The sequence below is a fragment of the Poecilia mexicana genome, unplaced genomic scaffold, assembly GCF_051168715.1.
Source record: "Poecilia mexicana isolate PSO_F unplaced genomic scaffold, ASM5116871v1 scaffold_11, whole genome shotgun sequence".
Classification (NCBI taxonomy): Eukaryota; Metazoa; Chordata; class Actinopteri; order Cyprinodontiformes; family Poeciliidae; genus Poecilia; species Poecilia mexicana.
In genome coordinates, this window is record NW_028263380.1 from 18,770,418 (window position 1) to 18,787,301 (window position 16,884).

Consider the following 16,884-nt stretch of genomic DNA (forward strand, 5'->3'; position numbering starts at 1 on the left):
TCTAACAAACCTCTGCTAGTAAGATTTTCTTGTTCTGAAATGATGCGTTCATTTTATGTCCACAGAATATTTTTTTTCAAAGTTTTAGTAGCGTCATTTTGTTCCTCACTTCTTCATGAAGTTCTTCAGGACGTGACGAGCCGGTCGTCAAACAGGTTCTATTTAAGGGATTCCTTGACTTGAAATCAGTCATGAATGCAGCTTATTAAACTGAACCAAAGAACGTGGTTAGTCACAAGAAATTCACGATTCAACAAGGGAGGCAATTATATTTTCACACCAGGCTGAGAGGAGCAGGCTGGCTTGAAAAGCTTTTTATTCTTCAGTTAAATCATCATATAAACATTAATCTATTAAATGTGATTTCTGCACCAATTAGAGTTTGTAGCTGAAACGAGACGGCGATTTCAGTTATGCTAAACAACAACTAATTTGCCACTCAGCACAGGTGGTTGTCGAATTAGGAGCAACAATAGACCAGGTTCTGGTCGGCATTCATTAATTTTCTGCTTGAGTGAGGCAACAAATTTCCTCTCTGAAGTCTGAAAAATGCTGATAGCCAGTGGCTCTTGGCCAAGTGTCTGTAAGAGTCATCTCATTTATTTCAGTGACTTGAATTGTCACATCTAAGTCTTCTGTTTAACAAGAATGTTGTTCCCTATTTGAAAAAAAAGATGAGGAAATTTGGGGTTTGTGTTTTTGCAATATTTGTAAATAAACTTGATTATAAAAACAAACCCTTTACTAATAAAAGCATCACAAAAAAAGCAAAAACATCAACACAATTAAATCAAGGCTTCACTACAATTTTAAGATTGTTTTAAGATAATTTTAAAACCATTCCGATTTAAATTTAAGACCTGCATCACAACAGAGATGTATCAAAGAAAAATAATATATTTCCTAAAGTAATAGTGCCAAGATTTTTTGTACAGAGTAAATGTAGCATCGTATGAGTTAGCAACAAAAGTGAGCCACTGGTAAAGACAAACGCTGTCTAGCAAACTGGTTACCAAACAGACGCAAAACAGATAGCTAGCGAGGGTATATTATCAGCCATAGTTAGCAAAAGTGCTAACTGCCTCAAACACAATGAAGATGTCTGCATCTCAAAGATTTGCCTGAAAAAATAAATTACATAGATTATGAGCTTAAATAGTCCTACGACCGCAAATTTAAGACCTGTGATCAACCTATGTAAGGCCAACTTACTTTTTTTTAAAAATGGATTTAAGACATTTTAATGCCTTAATTTTAGATACATGAATTTAAGACTTTTAAAGGATGTGCTCATATCCTGCAAATTAAAGCCAGATTACAGAGACAATATTAAATTATTAAAAATACTAAATTATGTCGCATCGAAACTGTAAATCACAACAGGATTTTTCAGCACATCAATCACTGACTAAACTAAACATTTACAGAGGAAAATAGGAGTCAGTGGATTAACATAAGCATGATCAGGCATAAATGTGTAAAACCGACTTTTAAAGATGTTATTTTTGCATGTGGATGGTTGTGAAGCAAAAGGAGGACATCCAGCTTTCAACAGGCCACCGTCACCTGTCACTGTTTTCTGATTGTGACCCAGGGTGGTCCAGACTGTGACAGCCCATTTCTGCAGCAGACAGTGAGGGAGGAACGTGTGAGGACCTCCTGGGATCAGTTCAGTCCCACCTCTATACTGTGTGACCCACTTCTCTGACAGCTGCTCTGCTAAAACCTCCACAGCAGATGAGTTCTTCTCTCACTGGGCTTCAACCATAGCCACAAGAGATGGAAAGAAATCCTTTCCTCCTTAACACTGTCAGATTTGTTCAACTGGAACATTTTAAATCTTAAAAGTAGTTTTTATGTTATGATTTCTGTAAAAAAAAAAATCTTAGAAAGCCAAAGACTCCGGCTTTTTAAACTTAAATAGCCTTCCTATATAAATATGGACAAAACATTAAATGCAAGCAACAACTTTTAAAGGTGACCTGTCATGCTTCCTTGAACAGGTTAGAATATGTCTATGGTCTATACAAAACATGTTCATTACATTTCTTGCACAAACTCATTCTTAGATAATTGAGATCCTTTCAGAATGAGCTGTTTTAAGGCGTCTTGTCACTTTAAATCCAAACAAAGTGCTGCTGGCCACGCCCCCTCCCAACTCAATGTTTACACTCGCACATGAAAATGGCTGCAAACACATACACCATTATTACATCTTTGAAAAGTAGAAGTGAAACCTCCTGCACAGCCAACAAGAATGCAGCAAGTGGTATCTGAATGGTAAGTCAACAACAAAACACTTGTCTTTTCCAGCAGCCATTGTACAGAGAATACAGCAGTAAAACCAGCTGTGCAAATGTGCTGGACCTCTGCTTAGGTTACTAAGTAACAGGCCTGGGTCTGGCTGGTGTTGCTAGGTTACAGCAGAGTGCATCTGTCGACAGTGACTCAATATTCAGGAGGTTTTTGAAGCAACTCGTTTTCTAGACACCAAAAAGCATTTACTTACTGTCAAAAAACAGATGTGTTTCCTCTCTCCAACTATTAAACTTCAACAGGGCAAGCTAGCACAACAAAGACATTCATAAAAACCTCCAGATGAGATGTTTTCCCCAATTTAAATTTCAAAAATGACTGAAAAATGATTTCCTTTAACAACTGTTTTCACAGAAGGTAATATGGCAGCAGTTTTAGACAATACGCGCCAAACCAAGATGACAGACTGAATCCAGAGGTGAGAAAGTGAAAGTGGGACATCGTGACTCTCACCTCAGCACCAGGGGACAGACTCCTTTTCCTGAGGGCCGGGGAGCGCTCGGTTGATTGTAGAGGAGTCAGACCTCCGTTCTTCAGCTGCTCGCCTGAGGGCGACTTTGGTACAGTCCACACAGGAACACCATCTGCATCAAAAAGGAAAACAAAAAAAGGAAGAAAAACCCGGAAAAGCAGCATCAGACCCTGCTGTCGAGCTACTGAATCACAAAGGCAGGACAGAAATTCACGGCTGGCTTTGCACTGATGGAATCATAAGAGACAACGGAGAAAACTCATAACGCTATCTTCCGTTTGCATCTGACATTCAGGATTAAAAGGTGTGAGATGACTGATGGAGCTCAGACACCAGGAAATTATGTGCAAAATTGTTTGTTTCATTTCTGATATTAGACTGACTGGGTGGCATATCCACTATGACTGTCGAGTCATACCCGTTACTATGACTCAACAAACTTGACTTCAGTCCAGCAATAATGAAACGGCGCCTTGCAAAAGTACATCTTTTGAACTTTTTCACAGTACAACCAAAACTAACAACTTTATGGATATTTGATGCATGAAAATGAAGCAAAGAGAGAAAGGACAAATTATTTTTCATCTAGTTTACAAACAAAAATCTAAAACAACGTAGTCTGCATAATGAAGGCCTGTCACAATAATCATCTTTCTGGACAATTAATTGTCCTAGTTATTGTTGCAATAAACGATAATATTGTTGTTTTGACAATTTTAAAGTAACTTAATGGGATAATAATGCAAGACCACCCTATCAAAGATCAACAAATGTTAATTTTGTATACTTAATACTGGAACTTGAAGATATAAAACACAACCAAAAATAAAGAAATAAAACCACACACAACCAAAAGTAGAGATCTATAATTGTCCAAATGGAAATCAAAGTGTTCATTTTAATTCATCACATGATTAACTGATTAATTGCAACAGGGTTATGCATACATATATCTCGTTCCTATTACTTTGACATTACCAAATAAATTCTAATCCAGTAAACTCCTTTTACATGTCAAGTAACTATTAAACAGAGTCCAGCTGTTTGTAATTTAATTTCACTATAAATTCAGCTGTTCAGAGGTTTCTTAGATTAAAAACATCTGTAAACAATTAGCATCATGAAGAGCAAGTTGAAATAAACACAAAAGAATAATAATAATAATAATAATAATAAAGGTTTAGATTATAAAATATCCTCACAGAGCTCTGTCTCAAACTGAAACAAGGGTGGCTCACCTGAAAACTTACAAGTCTGGGATGTGTTTCCGGACAAGGAAAACAATCAAAAGAAGAGAGGATGTATGGAGGTAAACACAGCATCCATAAGACCCTTTTTATGTGCTACAATGGCCTAGTCAAAGTCCATATCCAAAACAAATTGAGAATCTGGGGCAGAACTTGAAAATGTTGCTGTTCAGAACTAATCTGACTGAGTTTGAGCTGCTTTGTGAAGATTATGAGCAAAACTTTGAGTTCTTATGAGTAAAGCAAAGCAGTAGTGACTCAGTTAAATTAAAAATAAATGCACACCACATTTTTCAGAGATTTTTTTGTAAATACAGTAGTATTGTTTGTAACATAACTAAACGTGAAAAAGTTCTTTTGCAAGGCTTTGTTATTCATTCTGGAGGTAACGTGTGACTAGAACTGTAACAAAATGTGGAAATATTTAAGAGTAGATGATGCATTTATGTTGGGAATTATGTCAGGATCCTTCTGGAAAAAAATGTGAAGTCTGAGATGAAAAGGCAGCGGTTTGGTAATCGTGTTGGAAAACCTTGCAAGTAAGGAAAAGGCTTCATCGAACGCCTCTAGAAGCAGCCGTGCACAGCAGGCGCAGCAGAACGTATTTGCTCTGAAGCAAATGGGATTTAAAAAAATGTGGTGACCTTTTAAATGTCATGGAATGGAAACAAAGAAGCCTGTATAAACACTATTAATAAAAGGCAACCATGTAAACCCAAACATGAGGTCTGTGTTTGAAAAAGAAAAACAGAAACGAGGCTATGCAAAGCACAAAAGATAACTTTTTTTCTTTTTGTGTTTTAGATTTTTGCTGTTTTGTTGCACATTTATTTTTTTAACACTGCTATCTGTTCAAGATGATTTTTCCTACCTTCATGTGTCTCTCACATGCTGGTATTCATCTACTTTTGGGTCAGCCGCACCGCAGCAGCACCGTCTGTCTGATGCATCTTGAATTTCAGAAATAATTGTTTGCTGTGTGTTGTAAGCACACGGTGCACATGCTCACTAAGTGTGTCTGTTCTGTTTAAGGACTCCCAGATGTGGTCGATATGGTACATTTAAATGACATTTTCTCTGTGGTTCTGCATCAGTGGAGCAGTTCTGGGACCATAAAGTAGCTCTCTGTATTGTTGATGCACTATTTGCTTTATTTCTTGGTAGAATAAAACACATTTTGAAGAGATTATGATTGTTTTTATTCCATTTTTGGGTGGAATAAACTTGCACACGAGGGTAAGAAATCTGGCACCAAACCAAACAAAATGGAAAATTTTACAAACTTACAAGATACTTCACTAGCTAGCTTTAATAGCTCTTTTTAGGGTTTTGAAGCAATTTCAGGATTCAAAACTGCCTCAATTCTTCATAAATGCTTTTCAAAGGTTTTTAGCATCCCACCCCTGCTGCATATTGAGCGTTCAGCTCAACTGGACTGAGATCTGGAGAAAAAGAAGACCATCATGTTCAAGAGGGTCTAAAATTGCATTTTTAGAGCATCACCAGCAGCCAGACCTATAAAGACAAACAAAAAGTCTCCATTTTAAAGGTTTTTTTTAAATTGCATTTAATGAACTCTCCCTATAAACGCTGAAAAATGGGTTTAAAATTTAATCCTTACACTCTTAAACCACTGGAGGTTAAAAGCTGTCAAAGAGTTGACTCTTTAGTGAACATAAAGGCAGATGTTAAAACTTTAATTCGTAGTCATGAAACGGATGTTGGTGTAATCTGAATAATTATTTTATGTTTGTTCTGTTTCACTGCATTTGCTGGATAATCTGACAGGCTGATCTGATATCGTTAATATTTTCTACTTGTTATTAGCGTAACAAGTAGAAAAGGCAAGCGTTTTTGTATTGGACTGAAAAAATTAGTAAATGTAGTGACAAAAGTTAGATCACAGACACTCTGCTGTGTAATTAGTATCCAGCCATCGTAGAGCGAACCCAAAACTCTCATCTAAATTCATTTGTCTTGGTTAAAACATAATTATTTAGTGTCTTCTGCATGAAACAGAATCCACAACGATCCATTTAAGACACTTGAATCCACATTTGACTTAAACATAATCTAAATATTTCTAATTTTAAAGTTTTGCGGCCACATCGCAGGATTTATTTTATTTGAAATTCCTTCTCTTGTCCACATCATTCACTTAAATGGTGTGAAAGGTGTGATGCACGATGCGGTCCCTGTCCTGATGCCCATCAGTGCAAACCAAACGGTGTTGACACGCCGGTCAGCCTGCGTCCGTCAGCTGAACTGAAAAGTGTGAAGAAGATAGTGAATCTGCTGTCAGGTCAAAGTAAGGCGCTAACAGAAAGCTGCGCAAGAAGATGAGTGAAAAGTTAAAGAGTTCAAGATGTCATTTTTATTAAAAAAAAGGTTATTTATGATATTTGGAGTTTTAAAGATGCTGATAGTTGATAGAAGTTAGCTTTTTATGACAGACTTCTAGGTACAGGTATAGTGAGAGGTTTATATTCCATAATTATGTATATGAATGTGAAATTAATTCTGAGATACTTTTAGGGTGAAATACTATTTTAGAAACAAATTGGACACAAACGTTTCTATTTATTGTGCATTTTCTGTTGTTGCTAAACTGATCGCCATCGGTAGCTACCAGATGAGCTGCAGCCGTTTTCTAACAAACATTAGGAATGCACAGAAAGCAGTAAGTTACAATTAAAACAACCCGAAGCTATAGGCTCTCAGGACTATGAAATGAATTAGCTAACTACAGCCATCGTCTCCCAGTGACGCAAAGATGAGAACAAAACATTGATTTTCCAGTCACATACCTTGAAATGGCATTTGTTGTGAGCTGCCACAATAATAAACTGAATTGAAAACAATTACAATAATTACTTTTAGTTTAATAACTCAATCAAAAGTTGTAATAAATCTATATTTTGTTAGGTCTTCCACATTACATCTGCTTAAGACAAACATAAAAAAAAAAACATACAGCTCTGGAAAAAATGAAAAGACCACTTAAAATGATCAGTTTCTCTGATTTTACTCTTTAGATGCCGAGCCTTCAGGCCTCAAATAATGCAAAGAAAACAAGTTAATGTTCATTTAGAAACAACAAAACTAATGTTTTAACTCAGGAAGAGTTCAGAAACCAATATTTGGTGGAACAACCAGGAAGTTTTAATGGAGTTCACCTGAAGGGTCAATGATGTTTATCTGGCTTGTTGCATTTTGCCAACATGGGCACAAATAGTTTTATGCTACATTGAATGATTAGGATTCATATGCATTTTTAATCTTTTCCTACACTCAGATTCATCCTGGATCTTTGAATATAAAATATTAACCTTTAGCTGGTTAAATGCTCATTTGCACTCATGATCTGTAGGTTTCCCAAATCATCAAAACAAATGAAGCTGAAATTCGGTTCTGATTTTCCAATTCTCTTCTCAAATCTTTTTTAATTCAAAATACAGGACTCTTGAACTTGTAAACAAGTCTGCTGTACTAGACGCAGATTCTCTGAAGCTGCGGTTCTCATCCCTGCTCCCACCATCCTTCATGTTTGAGACGTGACTCTGCTCCAGCACATCTACTTCAGATGATTACGTTTTCTCCTCGGCGTGCATTGGAGTGCTGCAGAAGCCGTCAATCACCTTTTTCTGTTTTTAAAGTCAAGTGTGTGGCAGCAGGAAAACATCTGAAAACACGCAGCAGAGAAGAGTTTTGTACCATTTTATAAAGAACCAGAACGCAGCAGGGTTTTGTTTGGCATTTAGGCCCAGTTTAAGAGCCACAGGTCCAGGTCAAACTGAAAAGATTTGCCTAGAGTCGTTTAGACTGCAAACATTGTAGTTAGTCAACAAACTAAATACTGATGATATAAAATATTAAAATCAAGTTGAGATATGACAAATCAAAACTGAAGTGTGTCATTTAAATATAATTAAAGGAAAAACACCCCTAATTTATTAAGCATTATGAGAGTTTATTGTATAAAAAAGGGAAGATTTTCCAAAGGACAATTTTAAAAAATATTCTCCATACCTAAATTGAACAAAATATAAAACTAAATTCTAGATTTTTCAACTATTTCCATAAATCCTGTAGGTGTCTTTTGAGTCTATATTGATTCCTCTCCTGTTAAATGTTTGCTCAGAACCAGCAGTACCATATAAGTGTTAAAAACCTGTAATATATTAACAAATCATTGACAGGAATTCTCTTTAAAAGCAGTTAGTGATTTATAAAACCTTCACTTGTGAAAACAAAAACATGCTGAAATTTGGTTTCCTCTTAAGTTTAGCTCAAGTTTAGTCTCAGTCTTGTGAGCTTAATGCATTGTTGCTGGAACGTGGTCAGTTTCCGATTTTTAATCAGTCTAATTGGAATCAGGGATAAACATCTTGACTGGGATGTTTGTAAGTCACCATGAAGCACCAGATTAATTGATGAGCAGGAGCTATCCAATGTTATTGTTGGATAGAGGCATGCAAGTGGACAAAAAGCCTAACAAATCAAACAATGCAATAAAATTGTCATGCACTAAATCTCTCCAATTGATTTTAACTTCCATTTCTGGCCAGTGATTGCAGGTCAGAGTACATAATCCTGTAACTACAAAGTTACTTTCCTAGGAAATGATTTTAGTTAGACAAATTCTCCCTTGAGTTTGTCAGGTTGCAACAGGGACAGGTTTGCAAAGTAAAATAGGTTTCCTTTATGGATTGTCATTTCCTTAAAGGAAAATGCTCTGTGTGCTGGTGGGAGTGGGGGGAGGGCGTCGCATCAAGCTCTTTTCAGCATTGGCAGAAGGGAAACCGGAGCGATCCGAAAGAGCTAGAGGGAGCAGCGAAGATCCTCCACTGCTTTACCTTAAGATCTGCTCTCTGCTTTTTGACTGGCAGGTTTATTTCTATTTCTTTTTTTTTTGTGCAAATTTAGTTCTCTACTCTTTGACACGACTAGAGCCGACTCCAATGGGTTGATCTGTTGGTTGAAGGAGCAACAGGTGATCTGAGGAACCAACGTGCCAGCCAAACTCAGTGCAACCTCATGCTTGGGAATGCTTTCCTGCGTGAACCATTCGCCTCTCTTGCAACTCCCGCCATCAGCTGCATGAAGTCGGGATGCAGCCCATGCTGGTGAAGCACGCCACCGCGATCAACTCGCAAAATTGAGGATCCTAACAAGGTACTCTTCACTGAGGTGTGGAGGGTACATGCCGAAAATGGGGCGCAGCCGGACCCCCTCGGGACTCATCAGCAAGGCAGCGGAAGGAAGAAAGAGGTTTGTACTTGCGGCCCGGCGGTCCCACTCCACACAACCCCCTGCAGGGCACGGCAACGGCTGGCGCAAAAAGAAGACCAGGAGATGGTGAGGAAGGGCAGATTCAGGGTGGGAACGTTTCCCCACCTCCTAAACACAGATGCAAGATTACCTTCTTACAGGTCAGAGACAAACGTGAACAACTTTCTGGTTTGAGGATTCAGAAAAAGAATTGCTGTGGAAACTTCACCGTTTCCACTTTGGTTGGATGAACATCTTAGATTCACAACAATTCAATTAGATCCTTAATATGAAAATATCAGTTGTTTTTGCCTTATTTGATAAGATCAAATGGAAAATGCTTCGTTAAAATATTGCGATTACTTTTCATTCAAACATTTTCATCCAGTCGAAATTGACAAGAAGTCAATTTTCGTCTACGAGCTTCTGGTTGGATGACATTAAACACTGGCAACTTTCAAACCGAATTGCGAACCATTTTTAGCTTCTGTCTGCACCAGGAAAGCAACCAGTTTAAATAAACACCAATTATCCCAAAAAGTGTTTAAATATCCACAGATTGGACTTTTTGATGAACCAATAAATCAACCAATAAATTCCAACCTATGCACCAAATAGTTATTTTTAAAAGTCAGAGTTGCTTGTTGTCTGATTGTTTCACACTGGAAGAAGAACTTCAAATACATAAAAGCCCAAAATGGATATTGCATCAAAGCCAATAATCAGTTTATGAAGGTGAACTGTAAAACCATTTCCTCTGAAATGTGAAACTGAAGCACCAAACAAATTTAAGTGTTACTCCGAAGCAATTCAGGAGATCATCATGCAACCCAATCCTTTTTACTAAGAAAAAAATAAATTATGGGTTTTGTTCTGAACACCATAACTGGATTATAAATGTGCATCTTTACTTGGGGAAAACAGGATTAGTCCACAGCAGCTGATTAACTGGACACTCCACTTTAAAGAAGTCCTGCCAGATATTTATTTTTTATTATTATTGCCAAATAGAAGCACCCTCAAGCTTCAGATGATTCAAAACATCTTTATTAGACCAGGCACAGAGCGGGTTGAACATGGCGGAGCGCTGACATTTGAGGCACCAGAGTGGATTGTTTTGGCAAGGATTTAATCCTTTAAGGAGATTTAAAAGTGCGTAAACTTTTATTTCAAGTGTACCCGTTCACAGAAGGCCATTTCTCTCTCCCGACATGCAGTTTGACATGCTGAAAGGGGATCAACCCTTCCATACACACTCTTTCATGCTTGAACTTTGCACCACTTGAAGAGTTTTTGGCATTTCAATGAGAATGACGACACTGACGAAACAAAAAACACAAACAAAACATGACAGACACGGACAGAACACAACAAACAGAAATGGTACAAACACATAAGTACGACAATCAACAGCATTTACTGCAAAGGTTTAAGTTCATCGTACCCATCAGGCATGGACACGCGCCACAGTCTAGCTGCCGCAGCTCGGCTTTGCCGCCGTAGCTGGGCTCAGGCGGTGAAGACCGAAACGATAAGCGGGATGCGGTGGGCGGCTCCAGTAACGGTACCGGAATGGGTCCCGTGGCGGACTCACCAGAGGGGGTTCCCCGGCTACGCTGGGAGGCGTGGGACTGAGGCGGCGGCGCTTGGCTGCTGTGGCTCTGAGTCGTCTGCTGCAGGATGTTCAGGCACTCTCCCAGGCAGCTGAGCGTGGCGGCCGACGTGGCTTTGAGCAGCAGCAGGTCCTGGTCCAGGCAGGAGAGCGGGCCTTTGGTGGGCAGGGAGTCGATGGAGTGGACAAGGTTCTTCTGTTGGCCCTCTGCTTGGGACATCACCTGAAACAGAACATCGAGTATAATGTTTAGGTGTTACCCCTGCATTTTCTTGTCTCATGTAACCATCTTGTTTATGTAATATAATTTATTGTTGGCTCTTTGGAACAGCATGTTGAACCATTTTATTTGTTCCAGTTAAAAGTCTTAACTGGAGCAAGTAAAGCCACTGCATGTACAAGTGAATAACTTTAGATGAGAGGAAATAAAAACACAAATATCCATCTCAAGTTGCTCATTTTTCAATGATAAATATATTCATGCAAGCTTTGAGTGACCATCAGGTGTTTTTGATTGTCCAAAAACACCTAAATTCCTCACGTTTGAATTTACGGCAGTTTAGATGTCCAATCTGTTGTCTGATCAGATAACCTTTGACCTCAAACATCCCATCCTCTCAGAGCTCAGCTGTTCCCTCTTTCAGTGAACATTTACACTTGCATCATCTTCCTGAAATCGGTAACCATTAATGTTGCTTTATAGCTCCTCTTTGCAACAGACCATCGATAAAAACACACACAGCCACAACGGTTCACAATAACCAAGCAGTTTATTTCAAAACAATCTCCCAGATTTCACTGTGCACAGCTTTTCCTGAACGATAAAACCAATTATGTCCGACTTGCTCTGTGAGTGTTTGTTTCTTCCATTGTAGCCCTTAGAGGTCACATTTTGGTTATTGAAGGCGTTTGCTGACGATGAGAAACAAAACAAAATTAGTTACGGCTTTAATGCATGTCTCCACTGCTGACTCATGAATTGTAGATGTAATCAGTAGTTGGAGAGGAGTTTCATTGTGATGAGATGTGTCATCAAATCCTGCGAATAAAAGCGGTTTGAATGTTAAAAAACAAAAGAATCTTTTTTTTTAATTCATTTTGGAGGGCTAATGTTAAAGCCGATAATGAATTCCAATCTAAATGGAAATTTTTCTTCACTCAGGACAGAGTGGGCTACAGCCTCACCAGCAAAGCCGGGAGCCGCTGCGTGTTTTTACCCCCTGCTGCTGTTCATCTGATTTTCATTAAACACACAGCAAATACAAAAATGTGCGTCTAGTTTCACATCAGTTTGACTATGACGTTTCGGACAAAATGATCTTTGGTTGTCACATCAGATGGTGCTATAATGGAGCAGCAAGGGGGTGGTCTCATCTTTGACTGGTCGATTGTCTCCCGCAAGCATTTCCTCACAGCAACGGTCCGTGTATTGTCCTCTGGTGTGCATGTGTGTGTTAGCTTTGTTCATCAGACTCACTCCTGGAGTCTCACAGCTGCAAGTCACAATCACTGTGCACGGTCTCCAACGTTTTTCTGTCCTGTCATTATAGAACTGAGCAAGGCTAAGGCGACAACATCTCTGGGAAACTTGTGAAATATTACTGAATCTGCTCTCTAGCGGTGTCTTTTGTTTGATTTTTAACAGCTGGTGTGCAGTTCCAAAACATTTCCTCCTTCCATGTGAATTTTATGAATGTTTGATTTGAACAGCTCAGTTTCATTTCTGGTTAGTGAAGCATGCACTTCCAAACCGAAGAGCTGGCTGTGGGTCTCCCAAAGACTTTTAAGTGCAGCGGTGTTCAAAGTTTTAAAGTCAAAGAGACAGAAATTAGATTTTAAAAAATTAAATTCTTATTCTTATTAAATATGGGGAACCAACATGTAATTTTATACTTTAGTTTTTTTCTTTTTGCTCTTTCCTTTGGTTTATCATGTTTGTATTTCATTTTAATTCATGTAAAGCACTTTGAACCGCCTTGCTACTGAAAATGTGCTATATACATTTTTTTAAATTTTAAATTTTTCTTTTGAATATGATCAATTACACTAGAATGGGAGACTTTAAATGAAGTAATCTGACTAGTTGTTGAAAAGGAATATGTAAACTGTTGATTCAAAAATATAAAGCCTATAATTTCATCACTGTAGTGAAAAAGTTAAATGTATTCAGCTTGATGAAGACACAATGTGGATGATCTGTTCAGTTTGCTGAAAATTAAAATGAAATGCAATTAGATGGGTAAAAATAGAAAAAGACAGGATTTGTTTTGACATCGTTAGTCAAAATGACAGACAGCAAAAAGAAGTCTAGCGCGACCTCTGGACTAACCCTTCTCTCTGCCCTTCTTCCTGTTCAGCTACTAATGAATAACGGCCACTAGAAACACAAAAAAACTAAAAATAAAATTTTCTCTCATCTAAAAAACTGCAGGAAAAGGGCTTAAAAACATCCTACAGAGGTCATGTTACTCAGAGACAGTCGGCTCATTGGCTTTGGGCGAAATTTAACGAGTCTGGTTGCCTTGCCTGAATTCACCTCATAACTAAAGATTGAGGGAAGAACGCTGGATTGAGATAAAAAGAATCTGTGAAAGATGAATAATTAAAGACAGAAAAAATACCGGTTTAGGTTGTCATGTTGTTCAGTGAGGAAGGTTAAATGTAAAATAACTACTAAATAATAAAAGAGACCTACAAAAAAAAAAAACCTAAGCGCATACAATAAAGACAAATGTCACAGTTTCTTTTTTCCAACATCCGTAGTGTTAGTATTGTGCAGGCGGTGACACAACTGAGCAATAAATCCAGTGACATCGTCTCCATCTTAGCTGCAGGCAGCAAGTCTTCCCCAAGAAGAAACGGCTGTGAGACGACGGCGCTAAAAAAAGAACCAAACAAAACTTTTCTGAGCAGAAAACTTTCTCCAGAAACGGAGATTTCTCCCTGGGAGAATTATTCCAGTCTGACTCACTTATCAGAGTCTACATGCATCACAGAGGGAAGGAGGCAACGCTGCGTCTCGCTCACAGGTAATCAGCTTCTCTCAGGGATAATAAATCTGGGTTGTTTATCGGTTCGGAAATGTTCTGTTCATTAATATTGTATGGCTTCACAAACACTTGTTTCCCCACACAAACCTCAGGAACACACATGATCCTGCAACAGATCGCACAGCTGTTCAAGTCCCAGAGAAAAAAAAAGCTTTTCATTAATTTAAAGGACATGTATGCGAATACGTTTTTTTTTTTTTACTACCTCATCCGATTTTAATGTTTTCAGGCAGAGATTGTCCAAACATTTACATTTTCAGAGAATGTTAAAAGATCCTCTTTTATTAAATTGACAGTAAGCAACCAAAATCTTGCAGCCTGTTGTTGTTGGTTATCAATGTGCAGTGATGCTGCCATTCTGCATTAAGTTGATTAAACAAAGCAAACGCTGTGATCTCATTATAAATCTCCCTCTAAATTAAACCCTAAATTTCTCTTGTAGTCCCTTTGGAAAAGTAATGACTCACCCCAATAGAGGAGTGCTTTATTACAAAAAGATGTACTCTAGAATGAAAATATTTAAGGTTTCTGAGAGCGGCAAAAATGGAGCAGAAAAAGGGATGCAAAATTAAAAAAAAAAACATTCAGAAGTGTAATTGAATCTATGTGACACTAATAATGCAGTAAATCAGAACCTGCCTTAAGGTCCATTACTCACTGAAAGGGTCATTAGTGTGTGGCAATGCAAGTTGGAGAACAAATTTGTTGCTATGCAACAATAAGAAATGCAGGGGAAAACAAACCGTGCTCTGATATAACACAGCTCACTGGGTTTCATAGTGCTCAGTAAAATTAAGCCACTTTTCTTGATGCAAGCAAAACATGACAGTTTTACACATAGCTGGGGAAAAAAAGGATTATTATTATTAAGCTCTGAGCCAAGGGAGACAAAAATATAGCATGTACATAAAATATTTGAAGAGGGAGGGAAAATAAATTGGAGATGCAGGAGATTTTAAATAAGGATATAACAAAGCATGAGAAAGTAGGTGGCAGTGCTGAAAGGAGCCAAGTGCAAAAAGACAATAAGCAAATTTAGGAGCGGCCTGGGAACGCCTTGGGGTTCCCTTGGAGGAGCTGGAAGAAGTGGCTGGGGAGAGGGAAGTCTGGGCCTCCCTTCTGAAGCTGCTGCCCCCGCAACCCGACCCCGGATAAGTGGAAGAAAATGGATGGATGGATGGAGGAGCAGATGAAGTGTTAAATAAAATTGATAAAAAGGAACAGGAAATACAGATCAACATAACTAAGGCTTCAGAAAGACAGAAGGAATACATAATGCAGAATCTAAATGGAGAACAGGAGAGTCATTAATTTCTGCCACCCTGTAAATAAAAGAATACATTTCTCTGTTCTTGACTAAGAAAATAACATTAAAAGTAACATATTATGTAAAATTCCTAATTTTTAACAGTCTTGTATTTCCATTTGTGTCTCAACTACTACTTAAAAAGAAAAGACCCAGTAATTTTTTTGGCTGTGAGTTAATACTTTTTAGTTTCTGGAAAATGACCCGTTTCAAAAACCTTCAGAATGCAATGTCAGAAATAAGCAGGCACTGCCCGTCACCTAGCAACCCAAGCTGAGTTTCAGGATGTCAACCAGTTTGACCAGCTGGTTTTACCAATGTGTGCGCTGCACAATGGCTACTGGAAAAGACAAGTATTTTTTGTTGCCTTACCCTACAGAAACCACCTCCTGCATTCTTGTTTGTTCTGCAGGAGGTTCTACATCTGCTTCTCAAAGATGTACTGTTGTATAACTGCACATATGTTTGCAGCCATTTTATTGTGCAAGTGTAAACATGGAGTTGGGGGTCGTGACCAGCAGCAGCTTATTTGGAGGCCTTAAAACATCTAATTCTCAAAGAAACTAAAAAAAAGCAGAACTGAAGACTAAAATCTCTATCTAAGAATGATTTTGTGCAAAAAATGTAACATGTTTTGTATACCTTATAAACCAATCGTAATCTGTTCAAGGAAGCATAATAAGTCACCTTTAACGGCATGAATGAACTGCGTGATGAAAAGACGTTCAACAGATTAATTTTGAATTTTTCTTAAGAGGGAAAAGTCAGATTGGTTAGAAATATGAAGTGGGTCTACGAGGGCTAAAATATTCACAGTTTTATTGTCCAGACCTAAAACTGAGATTGTGACTTGCTCAGACTGAACGAGTTCACAGCAAAGGCAGATCCCGCTGCTTTTCCAAACACTTTTCACAAACGCAGCACTCTCTGGAGCCAACAAGGCTGCTGATGTTTCCAGAAATAGAAGAGATCCAATCATCTGTCTCTGCTGCGGTGGAGCGAGGGTTGAAGTATTGGACGACTTCCCGTCAAGCTGGCTGTGGAGAGACGGTCATGTGATCCGACTTCCAGCATCTCGCATCGAGCGGGGAGACAGACGGATGGAAGGTGACAGCATGACAGAGTCTTCAACACTCAACAGCAGGCCGCTCTGATGCGTTGCTACGTCGATGCTTCTTCCAGAGGTTTTAGCACCACAGTGATCATCAGGTTTAAAATTTTAAACCCCAACTGGACCTCCACCCTGAGGTACTTTATTTATTTATTTTGAACAGATAAAAAGCAAAAACAGAAAACAAAATAATAATAAAACTTAAGTATGGCCATCGAGATGCAATCTTGGATAATTTTGTTTGAAAAGATTCATGATATCATGATTGCCTGACCCTCTAATAGTCAAACCTTTAATATGACTGTGTCTGATCAGATTACAAAGTTATACATATATTTATTAAATAAGAATTAGGAGAAATGTATCCAAGAATGATGTAGAAAAAAAATGTATTCATTATTTCTAAGGTTCTTGAATTTAATTCTTATTTAAATCCTGATTTAAAATGCTGCCAAGTGTCATCCTCTTACTTATAAAGTGGAAAAATTATGTAGTTTAA

General features: G+C 38.2%; 1 protein-coding gene across 2 annotated transcripts in view; it reads right to left on the reverse strand.

Annotated features, from left to right (window-relative positions):
* osbpl10a (oxysterol binding protein-like 10a) overlaps positions 1-16,884 on the reverse strand; it is an 89,089-nt gene that overhangs the window by 27,794 nt on the left and 44,411 nt on the right. For both annotated transcript variants that reach the window (XM_088010362.1, XM_088010361.1), the window contains exons 6-7: positions 10,901-11,141; positions 2,770-2,900 (exon numbers count right to left, since the gene is read on the reverse strand). In XM_088010362.1, coding sequence (XP_087866488.1) covers positions 2,770-2,900; positions 10,901-11,141 — 372 coding nt within the window. The remainder of the gene's footprint in view (positions 1-2,769; positions 2,901-10,900; positions 11,142-16,884) is intronic.